The 21,063-nt window shown below is 33.3% G+C and overlaps 1 protein-coding gene across 1 annotated transcript; it reads left to right on the top strand.

Annotated features, from left to right (window-relative positions):
• Window positions 1-1,273: 1,273 nt before the first annotated feature.
• On the top strand, window positions 1,274-16,349 carry LOC149901072 (uncharacterized). Its single transcript, XM_090111454.1, has 12 exons — window positions 1,274-1,436; window positions 7,876-7,943; window positions 9,683-9,902; window positions 10,012-10,254; window positions 10,471-10,675; window positions 11,738-11,905; window positions 12,123-12,274; window positions 12,675-12,835; window positions 14,967-15,123; window positions 15,503-15,562; window positions 15,630-15,795; window positions 16,197-16,349. The coding sequence occupies exons 1-12, from the start codon at window positions 1,419-1,421 to the stop codon at window positions 16,229-16,231; spliced, it is 1,653 nt and encodes a 550-aa protein (XP_089967580.1). The 5' UTR covers window positions 1,274-1,418; the 3' UTR covers window positions 16,232-16,349.
• The last annotated feature ends 4,714 nt before the right edge of the window (window positions 16,350-21,063 follow it).

Raw genomic sequence — 21,063 nt, forward strand, 5'->3', positions numbered from 1 at the left:
AATCTAATGCTCTTTGATCTTATGAGGGAGATATTTTTAAGTACAACTTATATCAAAGTATCGGAAGAAAGTGGTTTTATTACAAACATGCGCCATATCAGATTTAACTCAGATTTAAGAAGAGAAAAAAGTCATAATGTTTGGACTTCTTTCTAAGTATATTTTAATGTACCTAACGTAGTGGTCTGAATTTCAGTAAAAAAGCATGAAAGCAACGGTCTAAATCGATACTTACTGAAAATTTTGCTACCTAAATGCAACTAGGCTGCTGTGTTTTTTAAGGTTTTAATAATATTGTAGTCCAAACTATAAGATGCTACAATGCGATAGTATGAAGAATTACTTATTATGAATGGTGACACTCCAAGCCAAAGGCAGACGCCACCAGATGCGTCACCAAAGATAGCGCCCACTATCTAATGTTAACTTAACCGAAATATTAAGATCAACGTCCTTTCGCCGTTTTTATCGAAATAAGCATATTTGCTTTATGATCCAATGCTAAATAGACATGACTTAAAGTTTTGTGTGCGATGTCGGTCGTTGGCTTGGTTGAATTTCGTTTTTCCTTCGCCAATTTACCAAACACAGTACAAAGGATGTATGTCAAATTTAAAGTGTAAATATACATGTTCTGTTACTAAAAGTGATATTTTTTTGTTCATTTTACAAGTTGTTGATTATGCGCCCAGACTACCTAACCACACCACACCGATATCTCTATAGGACCGTAAAAGTAAACTAGGCAATACAACGGACTACCTAGGCCTTTACCAATGATAATATATAACGACACACTATTATGGACACAATTTTTTATGAATGCATTTAAAATCAAAATTGAATCGCGGCTTTCTCTTCTATGTCGTGATCCTACAACCTACAGAATCAGTTAGAAGCTTTTCGGGAAAGTTTGATGAATGTATTTACTAAAACACAAATACTGACTTCACAGCATAACCCCTCTGGTAGATGTAGAAAACAGAAACGCATCTATTAAAAAGTTACCGAACGGACATAAAACCAATAAATATACATTACTCCTATCAACTAAAGTGCATCTATATCAATGAGTTTAATAAACCTCAACCATCGCGGTAGCTCCACTTAACGGTCTATTTATTAATCTCCAAAATAAGATCCCATTTAACCCTTTGGAATGTCGATGGATCACGTCAGTGGGGCGTAATAATGAACGCATTCGTTCACCCTGCTCGCAGCGGCGCCGGCGCACCTCCTGCGCCTGCCCAGTGACCAGTCCACAAGGCGCAACCACAAAGTTCATCGATCACCTCAGTCCTCAGTTCGCGATCGACTGCGCGTGAGCGCAGTACTACAAGCTTTATTTAGATCAAACGCCGCGATCTCAAACAAAGTAAAAAGTGTTCGTTAGTCGAGATTAGAACAAAACAGGCGACATGGCTGCGTTTGGCATGGTGAGAGCTCATCAATTATAATGAACGCTTTGGGATAGGATATTTATCCAGTTTAAAATAAATTTAAGAAGTTTAGGATACCTCAAAATTTACGCAACTGCATCTAATATTACCATTTTCGCACGACTGCATTTCAGTAATATCATTTGGACATTAATTATTTATTTTTAATGTACCTAAGAAAATGTGATATATTCAGACGGGAAGAAATCTGTCAGTAATAAAAATATAAAACAATAGTATGGATATACTTACATATATTTTTAGTGGATCTAAATTAAACTTGAAAAGTGTTATTTTTTAACCGTATTACAGTACTTTCTGATCCAGCGAAAATTATTTTCCTGTCATGATAAAATTTTGCTAAGTACCTATACAATATATTGTAATGCAGAATGCTACAAGGAAATAAAATGGTTTGAATTATAATTTTAATACCTATTGAGTTAAATATTTCCATATTTTATGATATAAAACACATAATAATTATGGCACTTAATCAAGGAAATATACAATACATAAACACCACTTCTTGTGATAAATGTCTCGCTAAAGTTATTTGTAATTAATTAAAATAATCAGACGAATTCATTGAAGTCAAATAAGCTTCAATGATTAATATTTCATTTTAGCATTTCAAATTTGCATTGAAAAGCTCTGGAATAACAAAATGTTACCAATATTATTTTAATGTTTATTCGGCGACATTTTTAAATTCAAAACTCAGTAGTATATAACACCTATCTAACGTCTGTAGGTACCTAATTTAGATTATGTATAAATTAAAAAAATAATCTTGAAGGTAGGTAAATAAACTAAATTTTATTTAGAGAAAGCGATTAAAAATACGCTAAGGTTATCAGAGTCTATAGTTGGCTATTGTTTATATCTATTATCTACAAAATAACTTAAGTAGAATGTCTTATAAGTTATAACTATTTGTGAGTAAATACGTTTCATTTTTCAAAATAGTGTGTATGTACTTTGAAACTTACATAATTCGTCAAGGAAGAAGTTTTTTCAGTTAAAATTAATATAGAGCTTAAAGCTCTTATAATAAGTCAATAACTTTCTATCATATTTTGATTCTGACAGTCACGTACCTACTTAGGTTTATATTTTGGTCTCGGTCAAAAGTTTTAGTTAATACTAACATTACATTTTATAAGGATATTGTAACTAATAAACCTTCATGCGCAAATCGCAATATAAATAGCTATATGTAAATGACCACTTCTCGCTTCTTAACACTCATTAGATATACAATTATGTTCCTCATAATTTCATATCATAAACTATACGAAGTATATGGGCAATTAATGTCCTTTAATGTGGTTATATATAATATATTGTAAATATCCTGCGGTGTTCCAATAAAGTTTATTGCCCCAGCTCCTGTGCACTTGACGTATTTCTCGCCTGCCGTGGCAAGGTACTGACATATTGCTAACTCGTCTCGCATACATGATTACATCGTGTTCGACAAATTGACGATAAATAATGCACTTACAATGTGCTTGACTGCTTGTTTGTAGCTTTTTGTCAAGATTTTGTTGGTAAGTAGTTTGAAAGCGATTGAGAAACAGTCAGTACATAAGTTTATGTTTGACTTTTGTATATTTATGTTTTCGAGGGGAGTAAACGGTAAAAATTAATAGACAAAGACTGATATTAAAATATTAATATGTTTAGGTATTTATGTATCGTATTAGCATACAGATAAAAGACATAAGCTTTGCCCGCGGCTTGGCTCGCGCGTGCAGAAGTTCAATTTCAAAACTGATTAGGTAAAATAAAATTATAGACTACTATACTGAGTACTGTTACTAACATATTATGTATTTTATCAAAATCAGCCCAGTTTTTTTGTTTGAAAGGTCCAACATCTCGGTCACAAAATGTGAAAGAATATTAAGAAAGAATGCAAGTACGTTTTAATTTGTTATTAAAATATTGTACACTAGATTTCCGCCCGCGGCTTCGCCCGCGTTTTCAAAGGAAAACCCTCATAGTTCCCGTTCCCGTGGGATTTCCGGGATAAAACCTATCCTATGTGTTAATCCAAGTTACCCTCTATATGTGTGCTAAATTTCATTGTAAACGGTTGAGTAGTTTTTACGTGAAAGAGTAACAAACATCCATAGAAACTTTCGCCTCGATATTAAGATGATGAACAGAGCGCTCGCCGTCGCTCCTATATTGAGGGTAGAGCTGAAAGTTCTAACGGCGGCCACTGAGGCATCAGGTATTCTGAAGTATACGAGCACGAGCATAATTATTGTAATATTCTTAACTTACGATTACCATATTCATTAAATATAATGACCATTTATTTTCTTTTTTCTTCGTCCAAATGGAAAATATCGAAATAGTTGCCGAAACCTCTACCACAGATTACTAAATAGTCGCTACGTAGGTAACTCTATGATCACACATTTAATTCCTATCCTGAAAAAAGACAACTCTATATTGTACATCTAATTGTAACTACTGAATTTAATCTAAATCGGTTGAAACATTGAAACAAACAAGCTTTGATACATGAGCCAGGAAGCGATTATTATTTAACCGCCGCTCTACCATGCGTATTTGATCACGCTAATTAGCATCATAATAATTAAAGTATTGTGGGTTAATATCGTTATTATTTTTGTTGATATAATGCCACATTTCATAACAAAACACTTTATATTTTCCTGATCTTGTATCTTACGGTACTTACTGCATTCTTATTGTGGCTTTAGTTCCAGGAACGTTCAACCTTAGATTCTTTTGTACATTTAAGGAGCTAGCGTGTGTATTTACATAGTCGTTTTTTAGATTTATAAAAGGTTTCATCACAATCGCGGCATACTAGTCCTTTGCCCATATGATATAAGATCCTGATTCAATTAATTTGCAAAATTAGGTATTTAATTCCTAAACAATAAATCTATAAAACACAATAAAATTATTGAGTCTCTTTGCAGTTTATTCTGCTGTAATATATTACCTACCACTTACCCTGTTGCTTCATCGTAGATTCATGTTAAATTTATTATCGAAATACGTAAGCACAGGATAACTGTGCCAGTAAAGCTAATACATATATGAATACTTAACGCATTCAACTAATATCTACCGGGAAGCAAAACATAATGTTATCGTCGTGTGCTTACAGCATTAAAAGCTTTGTCCGCGCGTTTGACCTAAATCCCGGCCAAGGTCTATATTCAGCGTGTAAGATAAGTTCCTTTCCCTTTGTCATGATGCTACGTCATCTATGATCTAATTATAAACTAATCGTGTAACGTGTTGCTAGTTAGATGCTTTAGGTACGCTAACGGCTAAGCCCTTACAGGCTTATTATTTTTAATCTGCCGATTAATTCTAACGGTAAAAGTTTACACCAATGTGAAGATAAAACTATATTACAATTAAGCTGCCTTTGTTTCTATAGGTACAGATTTTGCTTCATTATTTTTGTTGATATACAAATTTTACATTTGTGCCTGCATATTAATAGTAATACCTACCTACTTAATGACAAAATAACGGATTAATAAAATTAACTACATGTAGTTAACCAATTTCCTTATAATAATTTTTTGTTGGAAATTTTGACGATAATTGAGCTGACGTTATTCATAAGAATAACGGAGGCTATAATTTTCTTTTGCAAATATTCTGAAGGCAAAAAACGTGTCCGCAAAATCATTGCAGGCGTTGCTGGCGCCGGCTATTAAAAAACAAACAGGATTATTCTAATTCCAGAACAATGGAATCATAAGTTTACAATTAGTAAGCGAGGAATCGTTTGAACTACGACTCCCAGATATAAATTTAGTATATAACAAGCAAGTGTTTAGCACAAGTCACGTTTTGGTGTGGCTACAATGGTTTACCTAGAATCCGACGTCGTTACTTTGAAGAGGTTAATAGGAGTAGGTAATGTGCCTTCGTGGTGCCGGCTAAAGGTGTATAAAATAAAACAACTTTTGTTGATAATAATTTTCGTAAATTTCAAATTTACCAGTTTAGTTATATTGTAGTAGTAATATGTAAATAGTATTAATTTGGATAAAGGATATCCATATCCTTAACAGCTATGATTTTAATATAGTCTATAGTAGATATTGCGGTATTACAATGCCAGCTATCGCGCTATAAACATAGGATTTATACCTTGCAGAAACAGTGATGAGAATGAGGGGCGTAATTTAATTTAAAGCTCATTTCCTGATCATACAAGTACAATTTTTCTGAGAAGCAAGTAGCAGTACCTAAATTTAATTACCATAACATATCGTCGTACGACTGTATTCAACATCAAAGTGCATTAAAATCTCGACGAGACGATGCGGACGTCCTGATAATTTTACAGGAGTAATGAAGAAAGTCAAGAAACATGGATTTAGATTTACGTATAATATATGAGAAACTATAACTATTAAGATACCTAATATGTATTTTAATACTTCGAGGATATTATTTTCACTATCATTTACCTACAAACCTAAATTATACTACTAAGTACCTAGGTAGGTACATAATATTTTGATGTAACTAAATATTTTATATTCTAAAATCTAATCGCTCTCATCTTTTCACTTTTGCCAGAGGCACATTACAAATGAATAGCTTTTCTTCTATTTCACTATCACTCTATGCAATTCAAATCTGTATTAAAACTCGCAGAATATTCAATATTGTAATATTTGTACGACATCTCAAATAATTCGCTCCAAGCAGTTTGTTGTAATTTCTCATAGTAGACCGAACTGGGTCGTCTTTTTGCGCTATGCTTATATGTAGTAATACATAATATTATATTCACGAATAATTCAATATTATGAGCCTTTGTTATTTTACAGGTATTATTTAATAATACCTAACCCTAATGGGTTATTCATACTTTTACGACATAATATTGAACAGTTTAAGTATAGGTAACTAATAGGAAACGGTTCAAGTGAGACTTTTTTTGAAGCCGTTGTAAAAATATAAAATACGTAACTACGTATTAATTATCGAGCCAATCCACTTTTATGCTCATAATCATCGCTATTGTTCTTTCTTTCCATAAAGTATCTAGTTTATAGATTACCTACTTATTTTCAAAAATAGTAGTGTCCGAAAATGTAGGCGTAGGGAAAATAATATATTAAAAGTACTGAAAACACTTCGAACTTGAAATTGTATTAAACAATTTTATGCTTAACAATAAAATTTGTGATCATTTATTCTACACCTAAAAGCAATCTTTATAATCATCGAACTCAACATTATCTAGATATCAACTAGATATTGATGTAGAATAGCGGTTTGATCTTTATGAACTTGTTCGATTCCTTTGTCTTTATTGCACACATCTATTGGTAATTTATTATCTGTCTAAGCCGTTGGTATTATCTATTTATACAAGTAAATTATTATGTTAACCTAGAATCTGGTTGAAGGGAGATAAATGTTTTGTACGTCTGGGTAGACTTAAAGTACTCTAGACGGCACAATAGGCAATTATTTTACCACGTTTCTGACTTTACCTGATCAATATTATGAATTATCTAATTTATTATTAGATATTTAATGGATATTTAGATGACATCTGGCCATTTCTTTATTTAGATATAATAAATAAATCGGAGTTTGCTATTTTAAAAAGTAGACCATACAGCATGAAAAAAGACAAAAAGTTCAATCATCGACCATAGAGGTATATAGCACTTTTTTAAAATACTAAGCTGAAGGAAAAAAAAGGAATTTAATTGTATTTCAAATTCCAATACTTACATTGACTATCTCTCCACAGAGAGTAAAAGCATTTCTACAATTTTTATATAGGTAGAATTGTTCCTAACTACATAGACCGTACTTAGTTTTCTGATCGATATATTTTACTTTACAAACATAAATACTTCCTCTTATAAACCATATTGTGTGTCTACTTACTAAGCTTGAAGCAATTAAAGCTAAAGGTTATCTATCCCATCTGTAGTGCTACAAGTGTGTAATGTTGACCACGTCTGATAAGACGACCCCCTTTATCACAGTTAGAAATCATTCTCGTATTTATTTAGTACATATTTACATAAAAACTCATTTAACATAACTCTATTACAATATTTGCTTGAATGATAACAATGTAGATAAAAAAATGCTTTCCCCATCGGTTATCCCCATGTTATCCCTGAGGTTAATGTTTTGTTTGATATTCCGTATTCTTATAACCTGTTGCAGACTTGGCATGGTTGAATATAGTTATGTAATGTTTGTGGTAGTGAGCAAACATGTAAATTATTGTCATATTCCAAACCAATATACCTATCTATTACGCGTTAAAAAATCAGTTCTTACAAATGTATGTCTGATACCAATTTTTTTCATGTGTTCTCTAGCTCTTGTTCTATTCTACCCTTTTGTGCTAAAAGAAAATTAAGTTGAATGTATTTGTTCCCAGAGGCCGTGGTGTTTGGTCGCACTCCTTCTCATCGTATCCTGTACACACACAGAGGCCAAAAATGTCACGTGAGTACCATATTCTGCTGTTCTTCTGTTGTAAATAAGTGCTGCTCCTGGTTTTGTCCCAAAATAAAATACTTAGGTAGTCGTTCATCATATCATGAATAAGTTAATAGTTTATCATAAGGTCACAAATATATCCTACCATTTGATGGCATCGCATCGGAAGCCCGTAGGTTAGCAGTATAAGCTTCTTGATTAGCAGTAAATGTCGCCATCTCCTAATTTACAACACAATAGTAACCATAAACAACTGTGAACTGAGGTGTAGTTATTATGACAGTCACCAAAGACGTGGTGTAAGAGTCCGTCAAAGGATTACTTAATGTTTGAATAAAGGTTTGAATTCTCTCCAATGGTTTATTTTCGTTTCCTTTCGTTGAATAGTGTAAGCTTTCAAAATAATACGTTGACCGGGTAGAACTTTGAATTAAATACAAACTTTTCCTATATCTTTAGTTGTATCATCGCTAGAATGTATCAAGATTAGTAGGTACATATAAAAAAATATAACGCATTCAGTTAAATTTAAGTTGATCTATTTGTATTGTATCTTGATGAAAAATAATACACTCAAAAATAGGCTTGAATGTTAAATAAATAACATCGTTTATTATTTATATGAGGATTAAATATGTATAGAAATAAGAAACCCCATAATGTTTTATCTAAGACTATTTCAAACTTCTATTCATTGTGGCGATCACGGGTCATTTTTATCGTAGGCGTACTACGATGTCATTAAATTTTTATTGTTCCATTAGCATATTCATATTTTTATCACTTCGGTCAAAGGCACTTTCATTTTGTATGAGAACATGTACCTTCATTATAGGTTACTAGCAGTGCCGTGGTTTTAAATATGTATAAAAAGCACGGGAAAAACTCATCCGCATTTTTAACAGGCGTCTATCCAATTAAATAGAAAAGGGGTTGATTTATAAAAAAAGCTCATGTCATTTTTTAGAGCTTACAGCTACAAATCTGTATTGAACTTTTGCCCTGAAAGAATACCAGACAAAATTTCGCATTTATAATAATACATATAGAAAAAATTTGAAACCTTCAATGTACTTTGCAGACGCAACGTGAGACGATTATGTAGGAATGTCTTGAGTATGAAATTTGTCGAGTTGCTCACATCATTTTATATATCAGACGCTAATTACATAGGTACCAGCAATTATAACATTCCCACTGTCTCCTTTCATTAGTTATCTAATAAAACAAAGACCTCATTCAATTCAAGCGTTGGGCATTTCCTACCTTACATAAACTGGCGACTCCCTTTAACACATAGCAATGAAGATTCTTCACAACCTACATGTAGGTACATTACGTAACCGACACTTGTTTAGCGATTACATCAAGTGTTTTGAAAGTCAATGAACATCAACATGTTCAATCAATTTGTATTGATTGATTGATAAACTCATGTACGATACGATTAATGGTAAATGGATTTATGATGCTAATTAGAATTTTTTTATTGCATCAATCGAATTATTAAGTTTTTAGCAAAATATTGAGTAGGAAGTAGGTATTATATAGGAAAATATGGATTGAAATTTGAAGTACATAGATGCTACCTACTGCTAATCAGATTTTTTTAAATCCCAGATCATGTCAGTTGTAGTCATCTTAAAAGCTCTCATTAGCTGAGATCCTGGCTCGAGACAGGAAAAATTTTATAATAATATTACAGCATTAACGTTGTTATACTGAATTGAAAATGTATTTTTCAGACACGAAGATATCCGAGACGCTATGCTATCACTCGTCCACCTCTTCCGTGTATCAGAAAGCAAACTGGATCGCCACGAATTCCGAGAAAAGGCTCTTGGAGACCAGCTGAAGAAAATGCTTATTTCTTTAGAAAAGAAACACAAAGCACTCGAGCCTTTGAAGGGGCTAATTTCGCGTCTGGATGAACGAGTCTATAACGTGGAAAGTCTATTTATACAGGTAAACAGATCGCAGTATATGACATTTCAAGTAGGCATTTTATTCTACCAAAGGCCATTTAGTAGAAAAATCTTCTGATATAACAAACCTTACATTTGTCCTGTTTTAGAAAGAGGAGAAAGAAAAGGCGAAGCAAGAAAAAACTCACGAAATGTTGGAAGACATACAGAAGTCATTGCAAGCACTCACGGCTACGGTGAATAAGAACTTGAAGGCAAATACAGCACCAGTAGACGTAGAAACGAATTTGACCACCGAAGATGACTCTATAAGCAGGCGACTTGATGCTACCGACGCTAAGTTGGATGCTGTTAAACAAGAAATTCAGGATTTGAAGAACAGTTTGAATAAGGTAATTTAAAATGTCAGAAATATAAGTTTAATTGGATGATGTGTTAATGAATAAGGCAAAAAAATTCTGGACCAATTTTTTACGTAGTTTATACTTTATAGCCTCTTATCAATAGACAGTAACACGCTACGATTTAAGGCTAAGTGCAACACAACAATTTCAGAGCGAGAGCCTAGTTAAGTTTATTATTATAACTAACGGAAGGTAAAATTTCAGGACGCTCTTCGGGCTTTCTGCGTAGAAATGGCAACTGACGTGAGCCCCTTCGAGCGACACATAACAGAGGCTGAGAAATTACTGAACAAGTATGAATTGAAGCTAAATAAATACAACGAAACGTCTTCCAAGATACCAACAGACTTTGTGCCTTTGAGCGAGGTTACGCTAGCTGACGAGGCTTGGCACAACAAAATGAGTGAAGGTAAATTATCATTAAACATAAATTATATGCACAATATGTTCAAGGACAAAGTTCTATAAAAATGGGTAGAAATTTCGAGAATTTTCATTGAGCGGATATCAAACTAATTAAGTATTAGATAGCTGTGATGAGTGCATTGTAAATATTATGCAGTAGTTGATAGTTCATGTTAACTATTAGATTGACGGCTACGATTGGAACTGGAAAGGTTTTACTGGAACTCTATCATTTTTATTCGATATTAGTTACATTGTAACGATACCCATGTGGCCTCGTAATACTAAAATTGTCCGATCATGTCTCATTTGTCTGCAATTCATATCATTGTGCCTACGTACATTGTAAATGAATTCCCGGCTGTTATCTAAACTGCTTAATGCAGTACAAAACGATATTCATTCATCAAGCAACTGGGACATATTAATATTTTCTATCAGCAACGTGCATTTCATTTCGTTGACAATGCCGACAAGAAGACAGGCGCTCGTTAACACGGCCTGATCGACCTATATACTAGCGTTTCAGAATGTTTAGGCTTTTTATTCAAGTTTATTTTGCAGTAATAATACAAAAGCAAAAATGAGACTATTTTAGTCAATACGGCTAAAAAGAAGCATTAGAATTTTTTGTTTATAGTTAGAGCTTTGCTCGCTTGCTATGCTTTGATCGCATCTAATAACTGAACCATAACTGAACATATTTCATCATAATATTATTTTAGTTTTTCCTTCGTGCAATAAATGATATTATACTTAATATGTATATATAAACAAGAGGAGTGCTATACAAATAATGGTATGATAAACATTTTGAACATTTTCCTTTTTATTATTTTAACACTTATTTAGGTACCTACTATACTAACCTTTAACTTATTTTTTCCTCAATTCACATTTCGTAACAACTATTATTCATTCTATATAAATATACTCACCCAAAATACATAATAATTAATCAATCCATATGACGTTATAAAATGAATGAACCTTTGCGATATTAATTAGGTACATTACCAGACCAATTTGTTTCCTCTTTCTTCATAGTTTCTGTAATTTTTTATAGTACTGGAACGGCAAGAAGGTGAAATAAAGAAGATTCAATTGTTGCTGTCGAATGCGGAGAGCATGTGGAAGGATCTGCCGCGACTTGCGGACATCAAACGAGCGACCAATGATACTTTGGAAGCACTGGTCGCTGCACAGTCCAATATTACCGGCAATGAAGATAATTGTGAGTACCAATTAATGAGCTAATCTGTCGATCTCTGATTTTTGGGTACAATGTGCAATCTAAGGCTTTAGATTACTCAAATTCTTTCTGCAGTCGCGAGGTAGGCGTACCTACTGTTACGTCGATCCAAAAAGCTCTGGAAAGTTAAAAATTATTTTGCGAGGTTTTGATTATGAAATCTTATGAAATTAAAATAAAACATGCTTAATCTTTTCAGCTGTTAACAAAATAACAACAAAATTGCGTGAAATGAGTGACCGTCTAGTGGCTACCAATAAAGATATTCAACAAAGTCTAACTGAGAGTAACACAATGAGCGAACGAGCGTACGACGATATACAAAAGAGCTATGACACTTTAAGAAACGAGGTTGGTATTTTTATCACGTTTGGAGCAAAATCACTTTATAATATATGGGTTTAGTTGCACTGGCTGGTCAGAAAATCATAAATAGGTTGACCAACCCAAGGCGAAATCGTATTGTAGTTATATGCAAAGCTATCGAAACACTTTCCCATTTCAGAAGTCACTTTTGATCCTGTAGCAGGAACTCTGTGGAAATAAAAACATAATTAGTTATTATCTAATATCACATCATCGCTTTCCACTTTTGAGCAGATTTGTTGAAAAGAAAAAACTTAAAGTATGTATGCAAGAAGGATTTCTTCACTTACACCCTTATAAAACGCCTTTTTTCCCACCGGTCCAGGAACCTTTCGTCTTCCTATTGAAGAATATCTGTAAAACTTAATACACATATTATTTTAAGGTACAAGCATTCTCAAGGAACGAAAACGTAATGCTACAAACCGCTGACGATGTGATCGCCACTAAGAAACGTATAGAATACGGAGTAAATAGAATTCTGCTTGAAGTTGGAGAAAATATCAGATTACAGGGCAGACTTCTAAATAACACGTTACTGAGCAGGTATTAATAAATATTTATGTATATAAAAAAATATATACAGTAAAAGTTCTTTATTCGCGGGCAATAGGTTCCGTAAATGTGCCGCGAATAGAGAAACCGTGAATATGGAATGGTAATTTGTATGGGGTTATAGGGGATACGTTCCTAGGTGACGAAATAAGGAAGCAAATAAATAAAGAATTCAGTTTTATTGAAATTTTTGACCATACATATTTATTAATTACCATTTAATTACGTATTATCTTCAGGTTTAGGCAATGGCTTAGCACTTTTTACTCGTTTTTTAGTCGACATTATAAATTCGGAGTTGTAGTTCAGGCGTTTTCTAAGGATAACAATTGATTTTTATTTAGGTAAATACATACAGGGTGTAATCGTTAAGTGTGCACAAGCGATTATTCCGTAACTATTGCAGATATCAAAAAACTTTAAACTGATATCGAAAGTACTTAACCTAATGAGTAAAATGGCCATAATACATTTTTAAAAATAAAACGAGAAATAACCAAAAATGTTACATTAAACGCTCCCATACAATTTATTTCCCATACATTTTGTAGTAGTAGTACATTTTGTAGTAGTGTAGTAGCATAGTAGATTTTCGAAGTGACGTCCTTATTGTGCAATACAATGAGGAGGTCTATTTACAGTTTCTAAATGAACTTCCCTCCAAATTTGCGAAGTAATTAAAGCAGAAAACCAAAAAAACAAAAAAAAAAGCTAAAATCTTTCATATTAAATGTATAGGTTGATCCAAAAGTAATGATAATTGGGTATTTCCTGTGCACATAAAAATATAATATAAATGTTTTATGCTTGCTCATGTAATCACTAAGTTATCACAAAAAAATTATATCTACAGGCCACGTTTCCAAGTATTAACATTAATTTTAATGTGAACAGTGCGAGCCAGAATGTTTCCCGACGAAAAGAAGAAACAACGATTCGACATTTAGAGGGTGAATTTCTAAATTTTTAATGAGATCAGGATAATTTTTTGTCACGATTTGTGACCATGGGCGCTACCTGGGTTCACCATGTTTATGCTGAAACCAAGAAACAATCAATGGCTTGGATGCGAGCTTCCAAAGTGACGGTGAAGATTTTCAAAGTGAAAATTAGTGGGATAGATTAAAGCCGTAGTTTTTTGGGACGCTGAAGAAATGTGGAATATTTTAAGAAGGTAGCCACTACTACACAGGGCTCTTACTACACAGACCAAATTAAAAGATTGCGGGTAGGTTAGTAAGAAAAAGAGACATGGCAAACTTCGGTCTTGAATGTTGTCTTGGTGCACCAAGCACCAAGACAACGCACCAGATCACAAAGCGTCAGTTGCGATGGCTGCCAATCAAAAATCGGCATTGAAAATGCTTGAACACCCACCCTGTTTGTAAGATCTAGCTCCTAGTTAATTCTATCTCTTACCTTGGCACAAGAAACACCGTCGATACAAGAAATTTTAAGACGACAGCGAAGTGATGGCCGATTTTGAGGGGTTTTTGTAGATGAAGTCAAAGTTTTTTTTTCTAAGTTAAGGAAAAAAAATATCGAAGTATATTATCTAGTCAGAAGACTATCTAGAGAAATACATAATTATTTTAACTGTAATGTTAACCTTGTTTAATATTGATTATCATTACTTTTGGATCAACCCATGTACATGGGATATTCATATCTCATACTAAATGTATGGGAGGGTTTAAAGTTAATTTTTTAGATATTTCTCGTATTATTTTTTAAAATTTATTATGGCCATTTTACTCATTAGGTTAAGTACTTTCCATATCAGTTTAAAGTTTTTTGATATCTGCAATAGTTACGGAATAATCGCCTGTGCACACTTAACGATTACACCCTGTATATGTATGTACTGATGTACCGATTCGATCCGCGAATAAAGAATTTTGGGCCGCGAATATAGAAATTAGGTCGCATTTTTTCCACCCGCGAATAGTGAAACCGCGAATGAAAGAAGCGCGAATAAGGAACTTTGACTGTAATAGATTTAGTAAAATAACATACCTAAATAAGTAAAGATGAAAAATTTATCATAACATAGCGGATAGCCTATGGGTATATTTTTTCTGTTGGAAATTCTAATTAATAATAAACACTTAACAATTTCCAGGGTCGATGAAATAGAGAAGCATATAATGAACAACCAAACTATGACTCTGGGCAATATCACATCAAAGATAGAGTCGGACATGTCGCAGGTTTGGCGCCAGATCGGCATCATGTACGAGCAACTGACCGCCAGCAAGAAATCTATTGACAGATTATCTGTGAGTTGGAGATATTAACAATAATAGTATCTATATTTCCGTGTATATTTTTTCGAGAAATTCATCCTAATTCCTATATGTTGACGGTTAAATAGATGCTTTTTCAATTCAAACATATACATTGAAAATTGAATTTAAAAAGGACCTAAATATCATAAATTATTAGAAATTATGTTTCAAAAGATGTTGTTCGGTGCACTTTTCTATTCCAGTAATGGACAAATTGCCCTGTAATTGTAATACCTACGCCTTTAAAATAACAGCCTCGTTAATTAGACATTCTACCATTATGATCCATAACATGATGAACGCAAACAAAAATACCATTCGCATACAGCATTATGGCACTAATCAACTAATAGACAATTAAAACCGACAGGAACAAACCGCGCAATATGTTAATGGCAGCACTACGACATTGGACGGAATGAAAGATAAGGTGAGTAATTATGGTCTTTACGCCGATGATTATAAGGCTCGGATTAATAATTCGTATTTATTCCCAGGTGGGCCTGATAACGTCACGCGTGTCCGCAGTTGACGATAACCTGAATTATTTGTTGGGACGCCTGTCCCTCGTGGTGCAGGAGTTCAGTCAGATAAAAGTGGGCTTGAGTGACGCGCTCGAAAAGTCGCACGCCGAATTGCAAAAGGTGCAATCGAAGATTGACGGTATGTTGCTAATTAAATACGTTTAAATGTTTTTTTTATCTGTTAAAAAATAAAACACTAGAAATATTTAATCTGTTTCACTTACCAGATTATTTATATACTTACTTACCAGTTTTTTGTGGTTACATCTTTGTCTGTCTTTGAATCTTCTGGTTAATGTCCAAAGCATCTGAATCCATTCTGATATAATATGATTCTTGTTAGTCATAACCGTAACAGCGTGAAAGTAATTGTCACATTTGCTAGCTGATTAAGCAATTAATCTTTAACAACAGTGTAATTTTTCATAATTTTTTCTGGCTTGCCTGCTGTACCTTAATTTTATTTTATTATTGCAAAATGTGAGTTCAAATCACAAATGTAAAACTGGCTTTAAGATTAATATTCTGTTTCAATTCCAGACAACGGCCCTGGTCCGCACGCTGCCGCCAAATAAAACCTAACTATAGTTAGCGATAATTAATCATAAACCAAATTAAGGAAGATCTAATAAAATTTTATAACATTATCTGTAAGTTGACTGAATTATCTGTAATAAAATTTTGTATCTGTAATACTTCTTTCTGTGAAACTCACTTAGCTTTTCCCACATTGAATACTTATATCTACAGGGTGTCCCACTGTTGGTATACTAAGCTCAAAGGAGGTTATAGTTTTGCATACCCTGAGTACGTAAAAAATACTTATAAAATTCCAGACGCATTTTTTTTTCAAATAGATGAATTCTTAAAACTCTATGTGTACACCCATAACAAGCAACCCGCCCAACTTTGCTACCAGAACGTGAGCTATCGTTTAAGATTATGTTTTCATAGACAAAATGCTCACATTAGAGAAGCGGTATATGCCGGCTGCGCGAAGGTAGAGAAGAAAACATGAATTTTCAGGAAAAATTTAGCAAAAAATTTTTGACGTAATTTTGTTGTTTAAATATTTTTTACGTAATCAGTGTATGCAAAACTACAAATCCCTTCGCGCTTAGTATACCAATAGTGGGACACCCTGTATAATAAATCTTTCTGTACATCCACATTGCGAAGCTACATCCATTTTTAACTAAATCAAAAATAACAAATAAAACACAAAGTAACTTTTGCAAATATTTAATCTCTTTCATAATTGTGGATCTATAATATTTATATTGTACAAGTTATATGTTACAATTAAGTTTTATCGTGACGGTCCGTCACTTATGTGAGCTTAAAAAACAACTGATGAGGGTGAAATCACTGTACAATTACATTTGGTATAAACGTCATAATCGTCTTAAATAATATACACATAAATTATTTGTCTTTCATCGTGTTTAACTATTACAACCTCATTTTCCTATGTGCAATAACAGTTAAAACAATTGCTTATATAATTACATAATATCAAGAAAAAAATTTCGTGCCCTTATTGAATATTTCGTGTTCTAATCAAATTTATAAAATGTATCCAAGAAATACAAATAATATCGTTTATATTGAATATTTCATACCATTAACTAGACGTATTTTCGTATATTTTAATATAAGTCCAAAATTATTCTTTCCACTTAACAGTAAAATGGTTAAAAATGATATAATGTAATACATAGCAAAATGATGATTGTACATAGGTTGATATCAAACATTGGACAATTCCTAAAAGCATGATTATTGAATAGCAATCAAATAACTAGGGTAGACTAAGGAATTCGTTGTTACAAAACAGCCTGACGGGACAATACAAGCTAATACAAAACAAGGACGCCCCGGAGCGTACAAAACATTTCCAAATGTAAAGGAATGTTAAAAATAACGTAACAAATAGAAGCGTAAACTAGTCACGTGATTAAAAGCGAACCAGTCGCGTCGTTACAAACCTACCATTTACAATGTAATCGAATGTAAAACACATAAAATTGACAATAACGTGCCAAACCATAATTCAAAAGGTCGTATTACAAAGAGGCTTATTTTCTGGCAGTGGCAAATCTAACACACATACATTCGAACGTTTTATACATGTGAAACACTATATGTACATTGATAAATGTTTATTAATGCAAAAATATTTACAGATATTAAGAAAGCACTTAGCCATCCCCAACGCTACACCCAAATCCTACTGTTATGACAATCTATCCGTACAAATAACAATTGTGCTTACACAATAAAAACAAATGGATCTTAAAAAATAATAAAAACAACAACACTATTAAAAGTAAAAAGACTAACGAACCATTAAGCATTGGAAAGTAGCTTAATCTGCTAAAGTATGATAAAAAAGATTTTAAACCCAATAATTTCCGAAAAAATAATATACATATATATTAAAGGAATGTGAAATCATGATTCGAACATTAAAATAATTAAGTCATTAATAAAAACCGCCACACCAGCCCCAAGCTGACCACAGTCCCAATCGATTGTGCGTATATTTCATACTCCTCGAGTCGCATAGGAAAAACCACCCTTTGAATACCACGAGCAACAAAAAATGTTATAGTCAAGGAATGTAATAATTCTTAAACCTATGTCCGTACCAATTCGCATTCTACGTGTGCCCAAGTATTACTCCATAATGATATAACGTCCTTTGTATCACTGAAATAAACAAGAACGTTTGAGCTAGCTGTTCCACAGCCAGCGACGCTTAAAGTAAGCAATTGTATCCTAATATTTATAATTTAAACTCCTAACTAAGTTTTCAGTGTGATTGTGCAATACAGTAATATTCGTAAGAACGCAACATAACCAACTCGAAGCCGTCCGTATGTTCTCCAATATTTCGGATAAATGTCCTTTAAAATTACCAACTACCGTCAATCCGTACAAAACCATACATCTATACTTCCATAAAATCTATATATTTGTCTATATTTCACTATGCCGCCCAAGGTTTCGAATCGAAGCCTCCTATACATACTTCAAATAGTCTAATTTGTGTCGGTGAGTGTCGAATACCCTAATACCGTTCACATATTATACTGAATGCCGGATACAATATCTTTAGATATACTAGTCTTGACTTTATGATGGAACTTACATAGGAAGACATACAACTATACACATACGCCTTTAATATATGACGCCCAAACGAACGTTTCAACCAAAATCGTAGCAGAAGCCAATGTCGAATGTCAAAGGAAATAAAAGAAGGAATCGTGAGGAAGCAGAGTTCATTCAGTCGAGTCTATCAAATCCAACGAATCTCCGATACGGAGCCCACACGCGTCTGCAACTGAATTATAACCACCCCATAAATCCGAGGCACTTACATGATCTTAAAAGTAATGATATACTACGTCTAACTAGTGGTATCGAATGTAGCTCATTGTCATCCCGGGAAGGAGCCGTTGATACAACGGATGTGACACATTTAAAGCTATGGACATGTTTCACGTACTAATCGTTACGAGATCTAACCTAATGTCGGAAAATAAGGTAGCTATCGTAGACGTACAAATACCTATATAACCTAAACTCAGCCCTTAACTTACGTCGACTGACCATTAACCGGTGCGATTACGTACGAAGTTGGTGTTGCAAAATGAGTGTTCGATTCGATATAAAACTTCTAAGATAGTGACATGATAAAAATATTGTGTCTCCCTGTGAGCATTGAAAATATCTGAACGAGTGCAATAGTGAAAAATAGTCATATAATATAAACAAATACACCTGAAAGTCATACTCTAAACATATTTACGATAAAGATAAAAGTAGATAGCACATCGACCTCAACCGAACCTACAAGCGGAATGTCCACGTCCACGCGTGATTATGTACATATCGACACTTCGCAATAACAAAACAACAATTATGTATAATTTTAAAATTGTTGCACATAAGTAATTATGTACAATTACAACGGGTTCAGTTAACACTGAACTTAACATCAATAGGTTACCGCTTTGCATGGCACTTCATCAGAGAACGTGAGGCGGAATTGTGCTCGATTAAAATTCAATTCCTATAGAAAGTTTAAAGAAATTAAAGGGTTTTATTTTGTCGTACATCTGCAGTAATACGCGCGGCTGAATACGGGTCTGCATATTTAATTTAATATAAACTTGGTTACTTTTGTACAAGTTTAACACGTTTGACCTTCACGAAACCGAGTTTATACATCAATAATAAGACTGTTCCACTTCTAAGTATGAAATGTGTATGAATTCTGAAGCAGCCTACCGTAACGGGTCTGTTCAAACTGCCATGCAGAGCTTTACAAAATATTAATCTTATGTACATATTGTCGCTCGAAGATAAGAATAAGAACTAACGTCTAGGTAAGCGCCTTTACACGGAATACAATCCGTTGTACTTTCAACGATTCGGTGGGACTTCTCGAAAGCTATTTTACAGTTGCGAATTATAATTAACAATTTATTTGACACAAGTTATTGGGTAAATTGCGTTTTGAACAATTCTTTGGATACGTGATCACAATGTTATAGAAAGTTTAGAAAAGAGGAGAAATTTCATTATTTGGCAATTTCATCATCTCCAATCAGATATTTAAATTATACATATCAATAAAAATTAATTAAAATGGCAACAAATGCATATTAACAATTAACAGGGATCATCCCTCATTAATTTTATAAAGGAACAATATCCTATAAAAGCGGTAACAAATGTGGTGGATATAATGGCTAACTATGATTCAAGTTCCTAAAGTGTTTTATGCTGCGATGTTTTGCGCATAAGAAATAACTTCATAATTTCCAGTTATAGTGTCATATGCTCCTCTGATATCATTAGTATAATGGCTAACCCACAAGAAGAACTAGAAGGCCCTGTTCTTAGCAAAATGTGGATGGTGGGGACAAAGTTATCCCATAAGAGTTGATGCTACTGGACAACCAGTAATAGGCCAGAAGAAACCACAGCCAAATGGCGAGGTATATTATGCAAGCACAATTTCTCGAAAGGATAGATGAGGACGACGAAATGTTTCTACCGTAGCTATTCAGGAGCAGATGACAACAAATTCTGGAAATTTGCATAGGACTTGATTTTTAAAAAGGTGAAATGCCATAATTCAGAAACCAAGTTCTTTACATTCGGGTGTGGACCAACACCAAAACAGGTGTTATATGATACATATAACCGATTTATAGGATGTTGTTCCTCTCTAAAATAAAAAAAATCGTTTTTCTATCAGAACATCATTTAAGTTTGGTGGTAAAATTTATTGAACACTATATACAAATCAATTTAAAACTTCACCAGTTTAGTCAAAATACATTCATTAAAACAATAATCATTCTGAAAAATCCCTAACAATTTTCACACA

Source organism: Colias eurytheme, chromosome 17 (genome assembly GCF_061535395.1).
Source record: "Colias eurytheme isolate Ceu_HAF_F1 chromosome 17, ilColEury1 Martin Lab GWU primary, whole genome shotgun sequence".
Lineage (NCBI taxonomy): Eukaryota > Metazoa > Arthropoda > Insecta > Lepidoptera > Pieridae > Colias > Colias eurytheme.